This window comes from Phyllostomus hastatus, unplaced genomic scaffold (assembly GCF_019186645.2).
Source record: "Phyllostomus hastatus isolate PE091 unplaced genomic scaffold, TTU_PhHast_1.1 phas_scaffold_129, whole genome shotgun sequence".
NCBI lineage: Eukaryota > Metazoa > Chordata > Mammalia > Chiroptera > Phyllostomidae > Phyllostomus > Phyllostomus hastatus.
This window is the reverse complement of record NW_025334009.1, coordinates 7,582,679-7,595,456: the sequence shown is the minus strand read 5'-3', so window position 1 is coordinate 7,595,456 and position 12,778 is coordinate 7,582,679. Positions and strand designations below refer to the sequence as shown.

The 12,778-nt window shown below is 35.1% G+C and overlaps 1 protein-coding gene across 1 annotated transcript in view; it reads left to right on the top strand.

The window, feature by feature from the left end:
* TOPAZ1 (testis and ovary specific TOPAZ 1) overlaps positions 1 to 12,778 on the top strand; it is a 51,063-nt gene that overhangs the window by 15,443 nt on the left and 22,842 nt on the right. Inside the window, exons 5-11 of the mRNA XM_045857364.1 lie at positions 3,502 to 3,566; positions 5,442 to 5,581; positions 7,423 to 7,508; positions 8,235 to 8,360; positions 10,100 to 10,163; positions 11,953 to 12,104; positions 12,312 to 12,404. Coding sequence (XP_045713320.1) covers positions 3,502 to 3,566; positions 5,442 to 5,581; positions 7,423 to 7,508; positions 8,235 to 8,360; positions 10,100 to 10,163; positions 11,953 to 12,104; positions 12,312 to 12,404 — 726 coding nt within the window. The remainder of the gene's footprint in view (positions 1 to 3,501; positions 3,567 to 5,441; positions 5,582 to 7,422; positions 7,509 to 8,234; positions 8,361 to 10,099; positions 10,164 to 11,952; positions 12,105 to 12,311; positions 12,405 to 12,778) is intronic.

Sequence of the window (12,778 nt, the reverse complement as noted above, 5' to 3'; positions counted from 1 at the left end):
ATCCATCAATAGTTTGCTCATCTTTATTGCTTAATAATAGTCTGTGATATGGCTTACCACAGTTTATTTAGCTATACACTCATTGAAGGATAGCTGCGTTGTTTCCAGTTTGGGGCTATTACAAATAAAACTGATAAACATTTGTGTATGAGTTTTTGTGTAAACCTTATTTTTAATTTGCCTGGGATAAATGCCCAGGTCTGCAGTTGCTGGACTGTGTGGTAATTGCATGCTTAGGTTTTAACTTGGGTGACTACACCCTTCAGATTACTCCCCTGTGGTAGCAGGCCATTGAAAAATCTTTGCTCAGTTCTTTAAGATGAGCTGTTTGGAGTCTCCCCCATGTAGGTGTAGTTCAAGGGTTAGTTAGAGATTTGGAGTAAGTTTGTAAGCAGATTCTAGGGCTTCCTATCTCCGTTCCCAGATTCCCAGCTGCACTTCCCAGTTTCTGACTTTGGCCTAAACTCTGTCTTCTGGCTCTTTATGTCAGCAGGGCAAACTTTTGGCCTTGCCAAGTAGTTCCAACCAGGGCCTGCCTTCAGGAGTAAAGGCATAAAAACAGAACATTTACCCAGTGCCATTCCGTATTTCCAAGTGTAGACCTCCCTCCAAATTGTCTGTTTTCATATCTTTTCAGTGTTTGCAGACAGATTTTTTTGTTTTATCCAGAGTGTATAGTTGTTACCTTCAGGAGGATTAGCCCAGTAATAGATATTCTGCCATTTCTCAGGGTGGACCTATTGTGTATTCTTTTTAACTTTATACAAAGGTTGGCCATACCATTCTTTATCTTGCTTTTTGAAACTTAATGTACAATAAAGATTGTTTCTTTTGAATGTATGTAATGATGCCTTATTTTTATAATAACATAATTATCCATTGTATGGATGTACTGTATTCAAAAAGCCCCACTGTATCATGATGGACACTAGTTTGTTCCCATTTTTTGCTATTTAAATATTACTGCAATATGCATTCTGAGCTTAAGGTGTTTTGCATATGTGCAAGCATTTTTTGGGTTAGTTCCTAGAAGCAGGACTGTCAGTAGATTGCTCTGATTTACACCTGCAACAACATTAAATGAGAATACCAGTTTTCTTCCCGCACACTCGCCAACTCCGTGTTAAATTGTTTTGTTTGTATTTCTACTTTTACAAATGATTTTTAGTTTTAATTTGCTTTCCTCTTAAAGAGCCTAGTTAAGTGTCTTTTAGTATATTTAAAAGCCATTTATATTTTTTCTGTGAACTTCTTTTTATGTCCTTTGCCCATTTTTCTTCTGGGATTGTGATATTTTTTTATTGATAGGAACTTTTCATTAAACTTACTTGTTCTTTGTCTTATGTGGCAGTACTTTTTTCTGTTTTTCATTTGTGTTTTAACTTGGTTTAGGGGTTTTTCACCTTGAAGAAGCTGTTTATTTTTATTTAGTCAAATCTATCACTTTAAGAGATACTAAGATGTGTTATAAATCTAAAATATTTTGGCTCTTCTTATATCCTAAGAGTACTTCAAGCTCTCATTATAGTTATTTAAATGTATAAATTAATTTGGAAGGAATTAACAGCTTTACATTTAATATTCTCATCCAGGAACACGGTATGTCTTTCTATTTGTTAATGATTTATATTTCTCAGATGACTTTTATAGTTTTTTCTAAGGGTTCTAATAGTATATACAGTATGCACCATTGTAAAATATGATTATGTACCTTAAGAAAGACTAGTTGTTAAGAGTATAAATCCTACAGATTCTCATCACAAGGAGAAACCTTTTTTCTCCTTTTTTTCTTTTTATTGTATCTATATCAAAAGATAGATATTAGTTGAACCTATTGTAATCATTGCACAATATACAGGGGTTGGCAAAAGTAGATTTACAGTTGTTCATATGGCAAACAATACAATAATTAATCAATAATACAAGAATAAACTGTTTCTCATACAACTATAAACCTACTTTTGCCAACTCTGGTATGCCTTAAACTTATACAATAATATGTATCAATTATTTCTCAATAAAACTGTAAAAAATGTTAGTAAAAAATAAAATTCAAAAGACTTTAGAAAGATATAAGTAAGATATTAAGTGGTTATCTCTGCTTAAGTAATGGGTGATTTCGGGAGTTATTTTCTTGGTACCTGTTTTTTCAAAAGTTTAACATTTGAGCATGTATAACTTTTTTGTTGTTGTTGTTCAAATACAGTTGTCTTCATTTTCCTACCACCACATCCCCTACCCCAGTTAGAAAATCACAATTCCCAAAACACCAATTGTGAAATGTTTCAAGTATAGCATTGTTTTAAATACATATAAATATTTCTTTTTTATTTTTTATGTGTTTTTATTGCACTATTTTCATGTGGCTCAAAAATTACCTAGGAAAAGTTTTAAAAATGGTACAGATAATTAAGGGAAAGCACAGATGAATTGTAGCACATGCAGGGGCTTGAGGCTATTTCGTATACTCATTCATTCTACTGTCTGACACAGAAGAGGTGGTCATTTTTTGATAAGATAAAAATTAAAAACAAGACAGAAAATACTCACTCTGAAGTCCTTACTGGTGCAGGTACTGTTTTCAACTCAGCTTCCTGCCCAGTCATCTAGTTCTTTTACACGCATAGTCTTGCACTTTTCCCACAAGTATTTGTTATTAGTTAAGCCATAATTCAGGGTCCCAGAGTGGAAGATACCCAGGTCCCCCTTCACCTCCCTGGGAGAAGGATGGAGGACAGAGGACAGGTGGGGAGCAGCCAGTTCAGGTCTTCCCAGGAAACGTGCTTCTGCCTGGCGATCATCCCAGGCCAACCCCCAGGATACAGGGCAAAGGGATTTGTACACACGCTGGTACCATTTGCACACGGAGACCACCCGCTTTAACAGTCATTGCCTTCTCACAGCGGTGGAAGTCCAGGTCGTTCTGCCAACAGTTCCTAGTCTGGTTCTGGTTGGGGAAGCAGCTGTCAAGAAGGGCACTCTGATAGTACTTGACTTTGGTCATGATGTCTTCCACCATGTTGCTGACTGCCACAGACACCCTTGAAGCTGCTTGCAGCTCACTGTGACCCTCAGCACAGATGCCTCCATCTGACCAGGAGCAGAACTAAGACCTAAATGCATATAAATACTTCTGATGAAAAATAAATCTATGTTCGTAAGTAACCACCTAAAAGTAAAAATTACTGAAAGCTTTTTTCTTAATGAAAAGAAGCATGAGTTTAATTGCTCATAATAATTTGAAATGTTGGCTTGTACAGCTAAAGGTGGTATCAAAAACTGAGAAAATTGATTTATATTAGTTTTTCTCTCAAGCAATGGTGGAAATTCTTAAATCAATATTCAGTATTTTAAATAATGTACAGTAGAGTTGTTTTCAGGGTTGGCCATAAGCCAGTTGTTTAATTAATGCTTAATACATTCTAATAAATTTGGTAAGTTTTGTAGTTTAATATGGAATACAGATTTTTTTCACTTGTACTTTTAACTATATCTTTGCAGTGCAAATTTTCAGATAAAGTGAGTGCTAAAGATGAAAAAGAAAATATGCATGAAATTTTCAAAAGGTCTGTAACATAATTTTTAGTTATGTAACATTGAAACAATTATTCATATAATTTGTCTTGAGTGTGCTTTTTATTCTCCACTGTATGTGCTTGGATTAGCATGCATAAGCCATATATGGGCATTATTTGATTAATGTGCTAATTATACCTAGTTATCAGGGATATTGTAAATTACCTTAATGCTGTCACTAAGGTTTTTGAGCCCTTAAAATATTTTTGAGGAAAGCATAAGGGATAATGATAAAATTCTTTAAAAGAATAATGAATGTGTATGTAACTTTTTAAAGTCAGAGTGACTGAAATCAGATGAACAGCACAGTTTGCAGGTGTTTTACATGACTGCAGTGGTCAGTACTGAGAGTTACAGCACACTTACTAGAACATATACAAGTACCAAAGTTAGAGGCAGAGGCCATCTGATCCATCTTCCACACCCATCTTGCTGCTGAGGCAAAGCACACTCAGATCAGGTGGTGAATATGTTCAAGTCTTTTACGTTAAGCCAGTGGTTTTCAAAGTGTGATCCTTGGAGCAGCATCATTGGACAATTTGTCAGAAAAGCAGATTATTGTGTCTCACCCCCAGCCTACCAAATCCGGAACTCTGGAGTTGGGGCCCATGAGTCTGTGTTTCAACAAGGCCACCAGCTGACCGGACACATGCTAAAGTTTGGGAACCATTGTATTAAGGAAAGGCCTAGGAAAAAGTTAGATTGGCCCAGTAGCCCAGCATGGTTCATGACCATTTGGAGATTAGATCTTAAAGAAAAAGTGCCAGGGTTAACTTTTTTTTTCTATTGAAAGCATTTTGCTTACAAACTAAAAAGCATCATTAGAGCCTACAGAGTTTTATCCTCACTTTGGCTCTACCATACGGACCAGGAATGTGACACAGGACAAGTCACTATATTACCCTGGGCTTCGGCCATCCAATCCAAAATAAAAGAATTTGACTAGAGATGCTTTACCATCTGTAAAATTTCATAATTCCTACTTCTTTCTTTTATGTTACTGCTTTATTTTATTTGGAGGAGCATTATGTTGATTGCATATATTAATGATGTCCCAAGTTGGGGAGAGAAATAAATGTATTTTGTATGTTTTTTTTTAATTAAACTCTTACTGATGCTAAGTTTCAGCTGTTATTAAATGTGGGCCCCTCTTCTTACTTACTGTTATTCTCTTTTGGCCTGAGGAACCCCTGCTGAAAAAGCTTACTAGAATTGTTTTCAAGTTAAAATATCATAGTATCTGAGTAATCTTCTGAAAAGTAAATTCATTTCTGTCAGTTCTGATATGCTTCCCATCCTCCCCCTTGCTTAAGTTATTTATTTTTCTAGATAAATGACTGCCAGGTTGTTTTTCTAAAATTGCTTATATAGAATCTCACATATTAGAATATAGTCAAAGCTGTTTAAATCAGCAACCAAAAACAATACATTTTTTTACCTTCTTCCCAAAGGAAGCTCTGAAGTACATGTATAAATTTAATATGTATACTTGTCCTGAAGAATAATTTCCTCCTTTCATTGCATTATTAGTAGAGTAATTGAATGATCTTTTCTGAATTGGAATGCTAGGCCAGTTATTCCTCAAACTTTTTGTCTGGCATGATCAAAAATACTTTGCTCTAGTTTTAATCCCATCACTTCATTCCCACCCATACTGCAGTCATTTAACAAGCTTTGGTTTTCTAGTTAAGAAGGCAGAAGCAACCTGTTCAAAATACTGAATAATCATAGAATGATGATAGTGTGCCACATAATAGATAGCATATTCATAGCATTAGGTTGTGTTCTTACTTAATTTGATTCTCATTATTTTGATGTTTTTCAAATAAATTTAAATTCTGACTCTGGTTTTTCTACTCACACAGCAGAGATTCTAAAAATGCAGAGGTCATGGCTGGTGAATGGCAGTTAGCAGCACTGGGCCCAAAACCTCTATGCTTTCCGTTGCCACCTTTGAATCTAAATGCTTATCAAGAAAACACATTACGGAAGCCGTGGATGAATGGTACTGTTTTCTTAATAAAATTCTGGCCCTGGTTGGTATGGATCAGTGGATTGAGCAGAGGTTTGCGAACCAAAGGGTCACTGGTTCAATTCCCGCTCAGGGCACATCCCTGGGTTGCGGGCCAGGCCCCTAGTTCGAGGTGTGCAAGAGGCAAGCAATCGATGATTGTCTCACACATCAGTGTTTCCCTCATTCTCCCTCCCTTCCCCTCTCTCTGAAAATAGATAAGTAAAATCTTTTTAAAAATAAAATAAAATGAAATTCTGTTGATCTTTGATAATATAGAAACTATATAGGAGATTTTTCTGCCAAAAAAACAAAACAGTAAAAAAAAACAAAACATCAAAATAAGCATAGAATATGTTAAAATTAAAAGATTTTTACACCTTTACTTAGTACTTTTGATGAATAATTTCTGAAGTATTTATGTTTATGTGATAATGACAATACAAGTAAGTTATAGGTTATACCAAAAATTCCATATTCTTATTGAGTACTTAAAATGTACTTTAGAATTTGTGTCTGTTCTTTCGATCATCTATACTGCTTTGATAAAAATAAACTAGATTGGGGAATGAACTCAGAAACAATAAAATCTCTCTGTGGAGCTCACACCTAACTCTTCTGTACCTTCCCACCACTGACCTGGTGCCACCTGGTGTTATGTGCTACAGCAGCAAACCCGCGATAGCCACGTGTTTTGTCCTGGAAATCCATGTGTGTTTCATATGAAAATGACTGAAAAGCTATGCAGCAAAAAACGTTAGCTTGCTCCAAATTATATCTGATGCTGCCAAAGTAAAAATGAAATTATTTAAAATAAAAAAGTTTGTTTTATCTTTAGAAAAAAGATTTCAATGTCCTAATTTTCATTTTAAAAGACCAACATAGCCCTGGCTGGCGTACCTCAGTGGATTGAGCTCGGGCTGCAAACCAAAGTGTCACAGGTTCGATTCCTAATCAGGGTACATGCCTGGGTTGCAGGCCATGACCCCCAGCAACCGCACATTGATGTTTCTCTCTCTCTTTCTCCCTCCCTTCCTCTCTAAAAAATAAATAAATAAAATCTTAAAAAAAAAAAAAAAAAGACCAACATTAAGGGGTATGATGCCTGGTATATTCATCAGCTCAGGCTGTGATAACAAAATACCATAGCATGGGTGGCTTAAACAACAGAAATTTATTTCGCATGATTTGAAGGCCGAAGTCCAAGATCAAGTTCTGTCAGGGTTCAGTTTCTGGCTCTCTTTCTGGCCTACATTTGGTTGCCTTCTTGCTAAGTCTTCACAATGCCTTTCCTTTGATGCGTGTGCAGAGAGAGAAGGAAGCAAGCTTTCTGGTGTGTCTTCTTATAAAGACACTCTGTCAGATAGGGCCTCACGCATTTGATCCCATTAAACCTTAACACTTCCTTAAAAAGCCCCATTACCAAATAAAGTCAGATTAGTGGTTAGGGCTTGAACATATGAATTTGAGGGGGCACAGTTTAGCTGAAGCACCTGGGGTTGTATCTGTAGTCATCTTCCCTTAGAAAAGCTTGTTGTGTGTAACACTTGCCTGTTTAACTTAGAGACAGTCATTTGAATGCAGTGCTCAATGCTGCTGTGTAAGGCTTGTAAGACAGCATCTTAGCTTATAATCCTGGAACTGCTTAAGGAGCACCCAATATGTAAATCATCCTGTATTTCACAGGAACACTCCACGGCAGCACAGTCTGTGAACTGAGCACGCATAGTCCAAAGTGAAACTTTAAAGCAGATAGTAGTGGTCATGTGTTTCATTGTATGAAAGAAATGAGTTGTGACCTATTGGTGTATGATGTCATTCTCAATCATTTATAGATTTCAGGTTTCCAGGAAAACATTGTGTCCTAAAGTTGCAGAATCCTGAAACCTGTGAAATATTTAAGAGGGAAAAGACTGTAAGGGTAAGACCCCATTTTAGAAAATAATAATTTTATACAGTACATACTTTGGGCCTTTCTGGTTATATTTCCCTATCATTGTCAAGCAGCTTGAGACATTATGTGGATTTTGAATCGGGATTGGTGATAACAGGAAGAGAACACATAGTGATTCAGAGGATATTCACAAATAACATAAGAGGTTAAAAGCAGAAGAGGGGTTGGATATCCAAAACAGGAAACACAGGGCGAATATTCGCTGTGATGAAAGGGAATAGTGATGTAGAGCCGTTTATGGGAGAAGTTCATTGTAAAAAGCTTTGAGTTTGTCATTTGCCTTTTTCTATTAATTTGAAAAGCTAAGGAAAATTTTGGTTCTAATAAATGCATTTGAAATATGATGCATATTGTAATAGAATTAACTTTTTATGAAAGCAAACAGCGTGGGTACACAAGAAGGAAAAGGGAATATATAAACTTTTTTTAAAGGTACAAGCAAACAATAATAACTTGGATAGAATATTTTACAGTAACGGAAATTGCAAAAAAAAATCACAGAGCTTACTTTAATTTATTTCTTCATTGTTTTTTAAAATGTAAATTGTTTGAAGTGTTATTTTTTCTTAAAGTCAGCAATTTATCTTAATACTGTTTTAGGTATATATTTTCGATTGCTTCAAATGCTTTCTCACTTGAGTATAATAAGTGTTTTACATTTAACACAGAAAGGGAATTTTTCCTATTTTCTAGGTGTTTCAGAAGCCCTTTGGGTTGATGATACCCCCTGGATATTGCAAATTTCATTTTAATACAGTGCGTGGCTGTGAGCGACCACAGTGTAAGTTTGTTCATGTGCCCGAGCCAGGGGATGAAAAGGTAAAGTATGTAGAGTCTTTGAAGTAGTGAATGTTTTAATAACCATCTCATCATACATTTTAATATAGATTTTCATTTACCCCTAATAGAGGAGCTTTGCCTGACTTTGTGCCTTATATAAATGAAATCATACAACCTGCATTCTGCTGTATCTGATTTCTTTGCCTTGGTATTTTTAAGATTCTTTTTTTTTTTAAACTTAATTGTGGACTTTTCTTGCTCATTGCTATGTAATATTGAAGTTCCATTATGTGAATATATCGAAGTATGTCTGTTGATAAATATACATTTGATGGGCATTTGAGCAGTTCCTAAATTTGGTAATTACAATAGTAATGCTGTCAATGTTATGTCTTTTGGTGAACATATGTACACATTATGATGGGTTATACTTAAAACTGGAATTGCTGGGTTATAGGGTCTGCATAGGTTCAACTCGAGTAGATAACGCAACACATTCCTAGAGTGGTTTTACCAGATTGTACTCTCACCAGCAATGTCTGAGAGTTCTGGTTGCTTCATATCCTCCTCAGCTCTTGGTATTATCGACCTTTTAATTTTAGCCTTTCTGATGGGTGGTAAGTGATGCCTTCCCTGATGATTCATGAAGCTGAGCAGCTTTCAAAATCTTTATTGGCCCTGGACAGTGTGGTTCAGCTGGTTGTGGAGCATCATCCTGTAACCGAAGTGTTGTAGGTTCGGTCCTGGTCTGAGCAAGTTTGATCCCCAGCTGGGGCATGTAACAGAGGCAACCAATCAGTGCTTCTCTCTTGCATCAATATTTCTCTTCCTCCCTTCCTCTCTCTCTAAAAGCAATGGAAAAAATGTCATTGGGTGAGGATAAAAAAATAAAGAATTAAAAAATCTTTATTGGACATATGCATATCCCCGTTTTGGAAATTCTAAATATTTTGCCTATATTCTATGGGATTGTCTTTTTCTTATCCATTTTAAGAATTCTGTACATATTCTGGATACAAGTTCTTTGTTGGATATGTACAAAATATTGCAGATGCCTGTTTAAAGGATGCCTTTTCTCCCTCCTAAAGGTATGTTTGATAAACAGACTTTCTTAATTTTTTGCCCAATTTTGTCAGTTTTTCTTTTATGATGTTAACTTTTTCCATCCTATTGAAGAAATCTTTGCCAAGATCATTAAGATGTTTCTTTTTCCTATAAAAGTTTTATTGTTTTATCTTTTGCATTTATAACTCTAAGCCAAAATTCAGAAGTGATTTTTATTTGTGATGTGAGGTCAAGATACATATTTTTTCCCATGTGGATCCCCAGAATACCTAACATCATTACTAAAAAGACCATTTTTCCCCTATGCACTGAAGTATCACCCTGACATAAATCTGCCAATTATATATGAATAGGTCTACTTCTAGGTGCTCTGTTCTAACCCACTGGTAAGTGTGTTTATCCTTGAGTCAATAAATGGTTATTTTTTAAATGACCTAAAGAAGGTGTCTTTATTATAATGTTCAAGGATTTTTCCTGCTTCTTCAATTTCTTGTAAATGACTCTGTTTCCTTGACTCTTTCTTTGACAGAGCTTCTCTAATTAGGGCTTTTGTAATAAATTCAGTATACATTTCAAATTAACATCAGCTTTTTTATTCCACTGCTTTAAGTTCACTTTAGAAAATTGGTATAAGCATAAAGATAGGATTGAAATTTCTGTAATTTTTATGAAAAATAAAAAGGTAATTTTTAAATTTTTCGCAATCTTTGCAGATTTGCATGGATGTGTTTAAGAAATATATAAGTATCAACGAGCTGTGTTTACTACAACGTGCAGGTATGAGACAATGGAATGATTACTATAAATTCATTAATATGTTTCGAACAGTGTGCTATTGTGTCTTATAGTTTGAAAGTAGTTTAGTATTTTTAAGTGGGAAAGCCAAATGCCTCCCCCATTTGCTAAAGTGACTTCCAGAGGATTTAAAGAACTAGTACCTTTTTTCTTTCCCTTCATCTTTCTCTTTTTTACCTTTGGGAACCAGACATTAAAAATGAGGACATTCAAAACAATTGAATATATAGGGAAAATTTTTAAGTGATCACACATGCCCAGGGAAATGCTCAGAAAAGACCTGAGAAAACCTTAAGTTTACATTTCAGGCAGATTCTCCCACAGAGACAGCCTACAATAATGATGAAAAAAATTTTAAAGCAGTAACAAAAAAACCCCCAGCAAACCCTGAGGAAGGGAAAAATCTGAGCACTATTATTACCAGAACAGTACATTCAAATGCCCACTTCAACTAAAAGTCACAGGGCATACAAACAAACAGAAAAAAGGTAGCCCATTCAAAGGAAAACCTGAGTCAATAGACATTTTCTCTGTAAAAAATCTAATAACAGATATATTAGACAAAACAACTATCTTAAAGATGCTTAAAGAGCTAAGGAAGACATGGAGAGAGTCGAGAAAACAATGTATGAACCAAAATGGAAATATCAACAAAAGATTTTAAAAACCCAAAAAGAAACCAAAAAAATTCTAGATCTGAAATGTGCAATAACTGAAATGAAAACCTCATTAGAGGGATTTAAAAATGGATTTGAGCAGACAAAAGTATCAGCAAACAGGAAGATAAGACAATGGAAATGACCTAGTCTGGAGAACAGAAAGAAGAAACATTGAAAAAAAGTGATCACAGCCTAAGGGGGATCTGTGGGACACCATTAAACAGACCAATATACATATTGTGAGACTTCCAGAAAGAGAAAGGAGCAGAGACAATATATGAATAAATAGCTGCTGAAAGTGTCCCAAATTTGGTCAAAGTCATGAATATAAATATCTAAGCTTAACAAACTCCAAGTAAGATGAACTCAAAGAAACTCACACTGAGACACATTATAATCAAACTCACTAAAACCAAAAGCAAAGATTCTTAAAAAACAATAAAATCATCACATTTAAGAGCTCCTTAATAAGATTATAAGCAGGCTTCTCAGCAGAAACTTTGGAGGCCAAAAGGCAGTGGGTCAGTGTTCAAAATGCTAAAAGAAAATATCTGTCATCAAAGAACTCTATATCTAGCAAAACTGTCCCTCAAAAATGAGGGATAAATATAGGTAAAAGCTGAGAGAGTTCATTTGCTCGCATGGTGAAACAATAGGACCCTAGGCAGTAAAAGTTTATATATAAAACATATATACAAATATTTATGTTGGTGGGGTTAAAACAACAAGAATGGGTATATGTCAAAACAGTCTGCATCTATCCCCAAATTATACAGTTTCTCACACGTGACTAGGCCACTGCCTGAAGGGAACTCTCTTGGGAGTTCATATTGAGACCATGATGTAGGAGGCAGTTCGGACCTATTTTTTGTGAAGAGCACATGAGTTAGCTTCCCTTCTAGTTTCTAACATGCCTGGTTGGCTTCACATGCCATTGTCATTAACTTTGGCTTTAAATTATTTTCATCAGATATTTCTGATACTACAAGTATACCCTTAAGAAAATGAATTTCTACTACTCAATCTTTAAATAAAGAAAAATTATCCAACTTAGAAAAGGTGAATATCTTAAAACTAGTAAATGCCCTTAATATATTTTTTTTCACCTTCAGTAAACATATTTATGGAGTACTACAGAAAGTTTCCTCCTGGTATACACTTTGATTTACAAGTGCTGAATGACCTTCTGAATTCTCTACTCAAGCATTGTTTATTGAAAGAAGTGTTTCAGGTAGTGAACCTCAGCATAATGGTTAAAATGCTGGTAAGTAACCTGAAAATATATCATTGTTAATATTTTAAGTTAATTCCTCGATTATAGTTCTAGTTTGTATAATTTAGCCGTTAAATTTCCATGTTTGTTGAAGACTTCCTGGAGGACACTTGTGTTTTCAGCATAAACAAATTTGAGATACCTAAAGTGTACTGAAAGAAGACATGAAAATGAGTGTGATTTTTTTGTTTCATCCAGCCTACTGTGAAAATATTACTAGAAATATTTGAGTATGTGGCAACTATGAAATTAAGGAATGCTGTGCCTGCTTTAATTGATATCCTTTGCAAGGTATGATTTTATTTTATCTCTTAGTTTCTGGTAGTGAATAATCAATGAAACGAAAATAATGATTTAGAAAAATGATTTTCAAGAAAATAATCATTTCCACTTATGTTCTTAAACTGCCTTTTATTCACATTCTTGATACCAAAGACTTCTGTTTTCTGGAATGTTTCTTTTCTCCTGAAAGAGAGTTTATAAACCGGCTCCAGTGACCGACGGGCCTTCCCCTTAAATAAATAGTCCCAAGCACTCCGGATGGCTCCTTTCTGATTCACGAACTATCCTCAGGTCTGCACTTGAAGGATGATTCCAGAAAACCCTCCTCTTACAAAGATTTGAGGTCATTTCTAACAGAAATACATGAGTAAATATGTGAATAG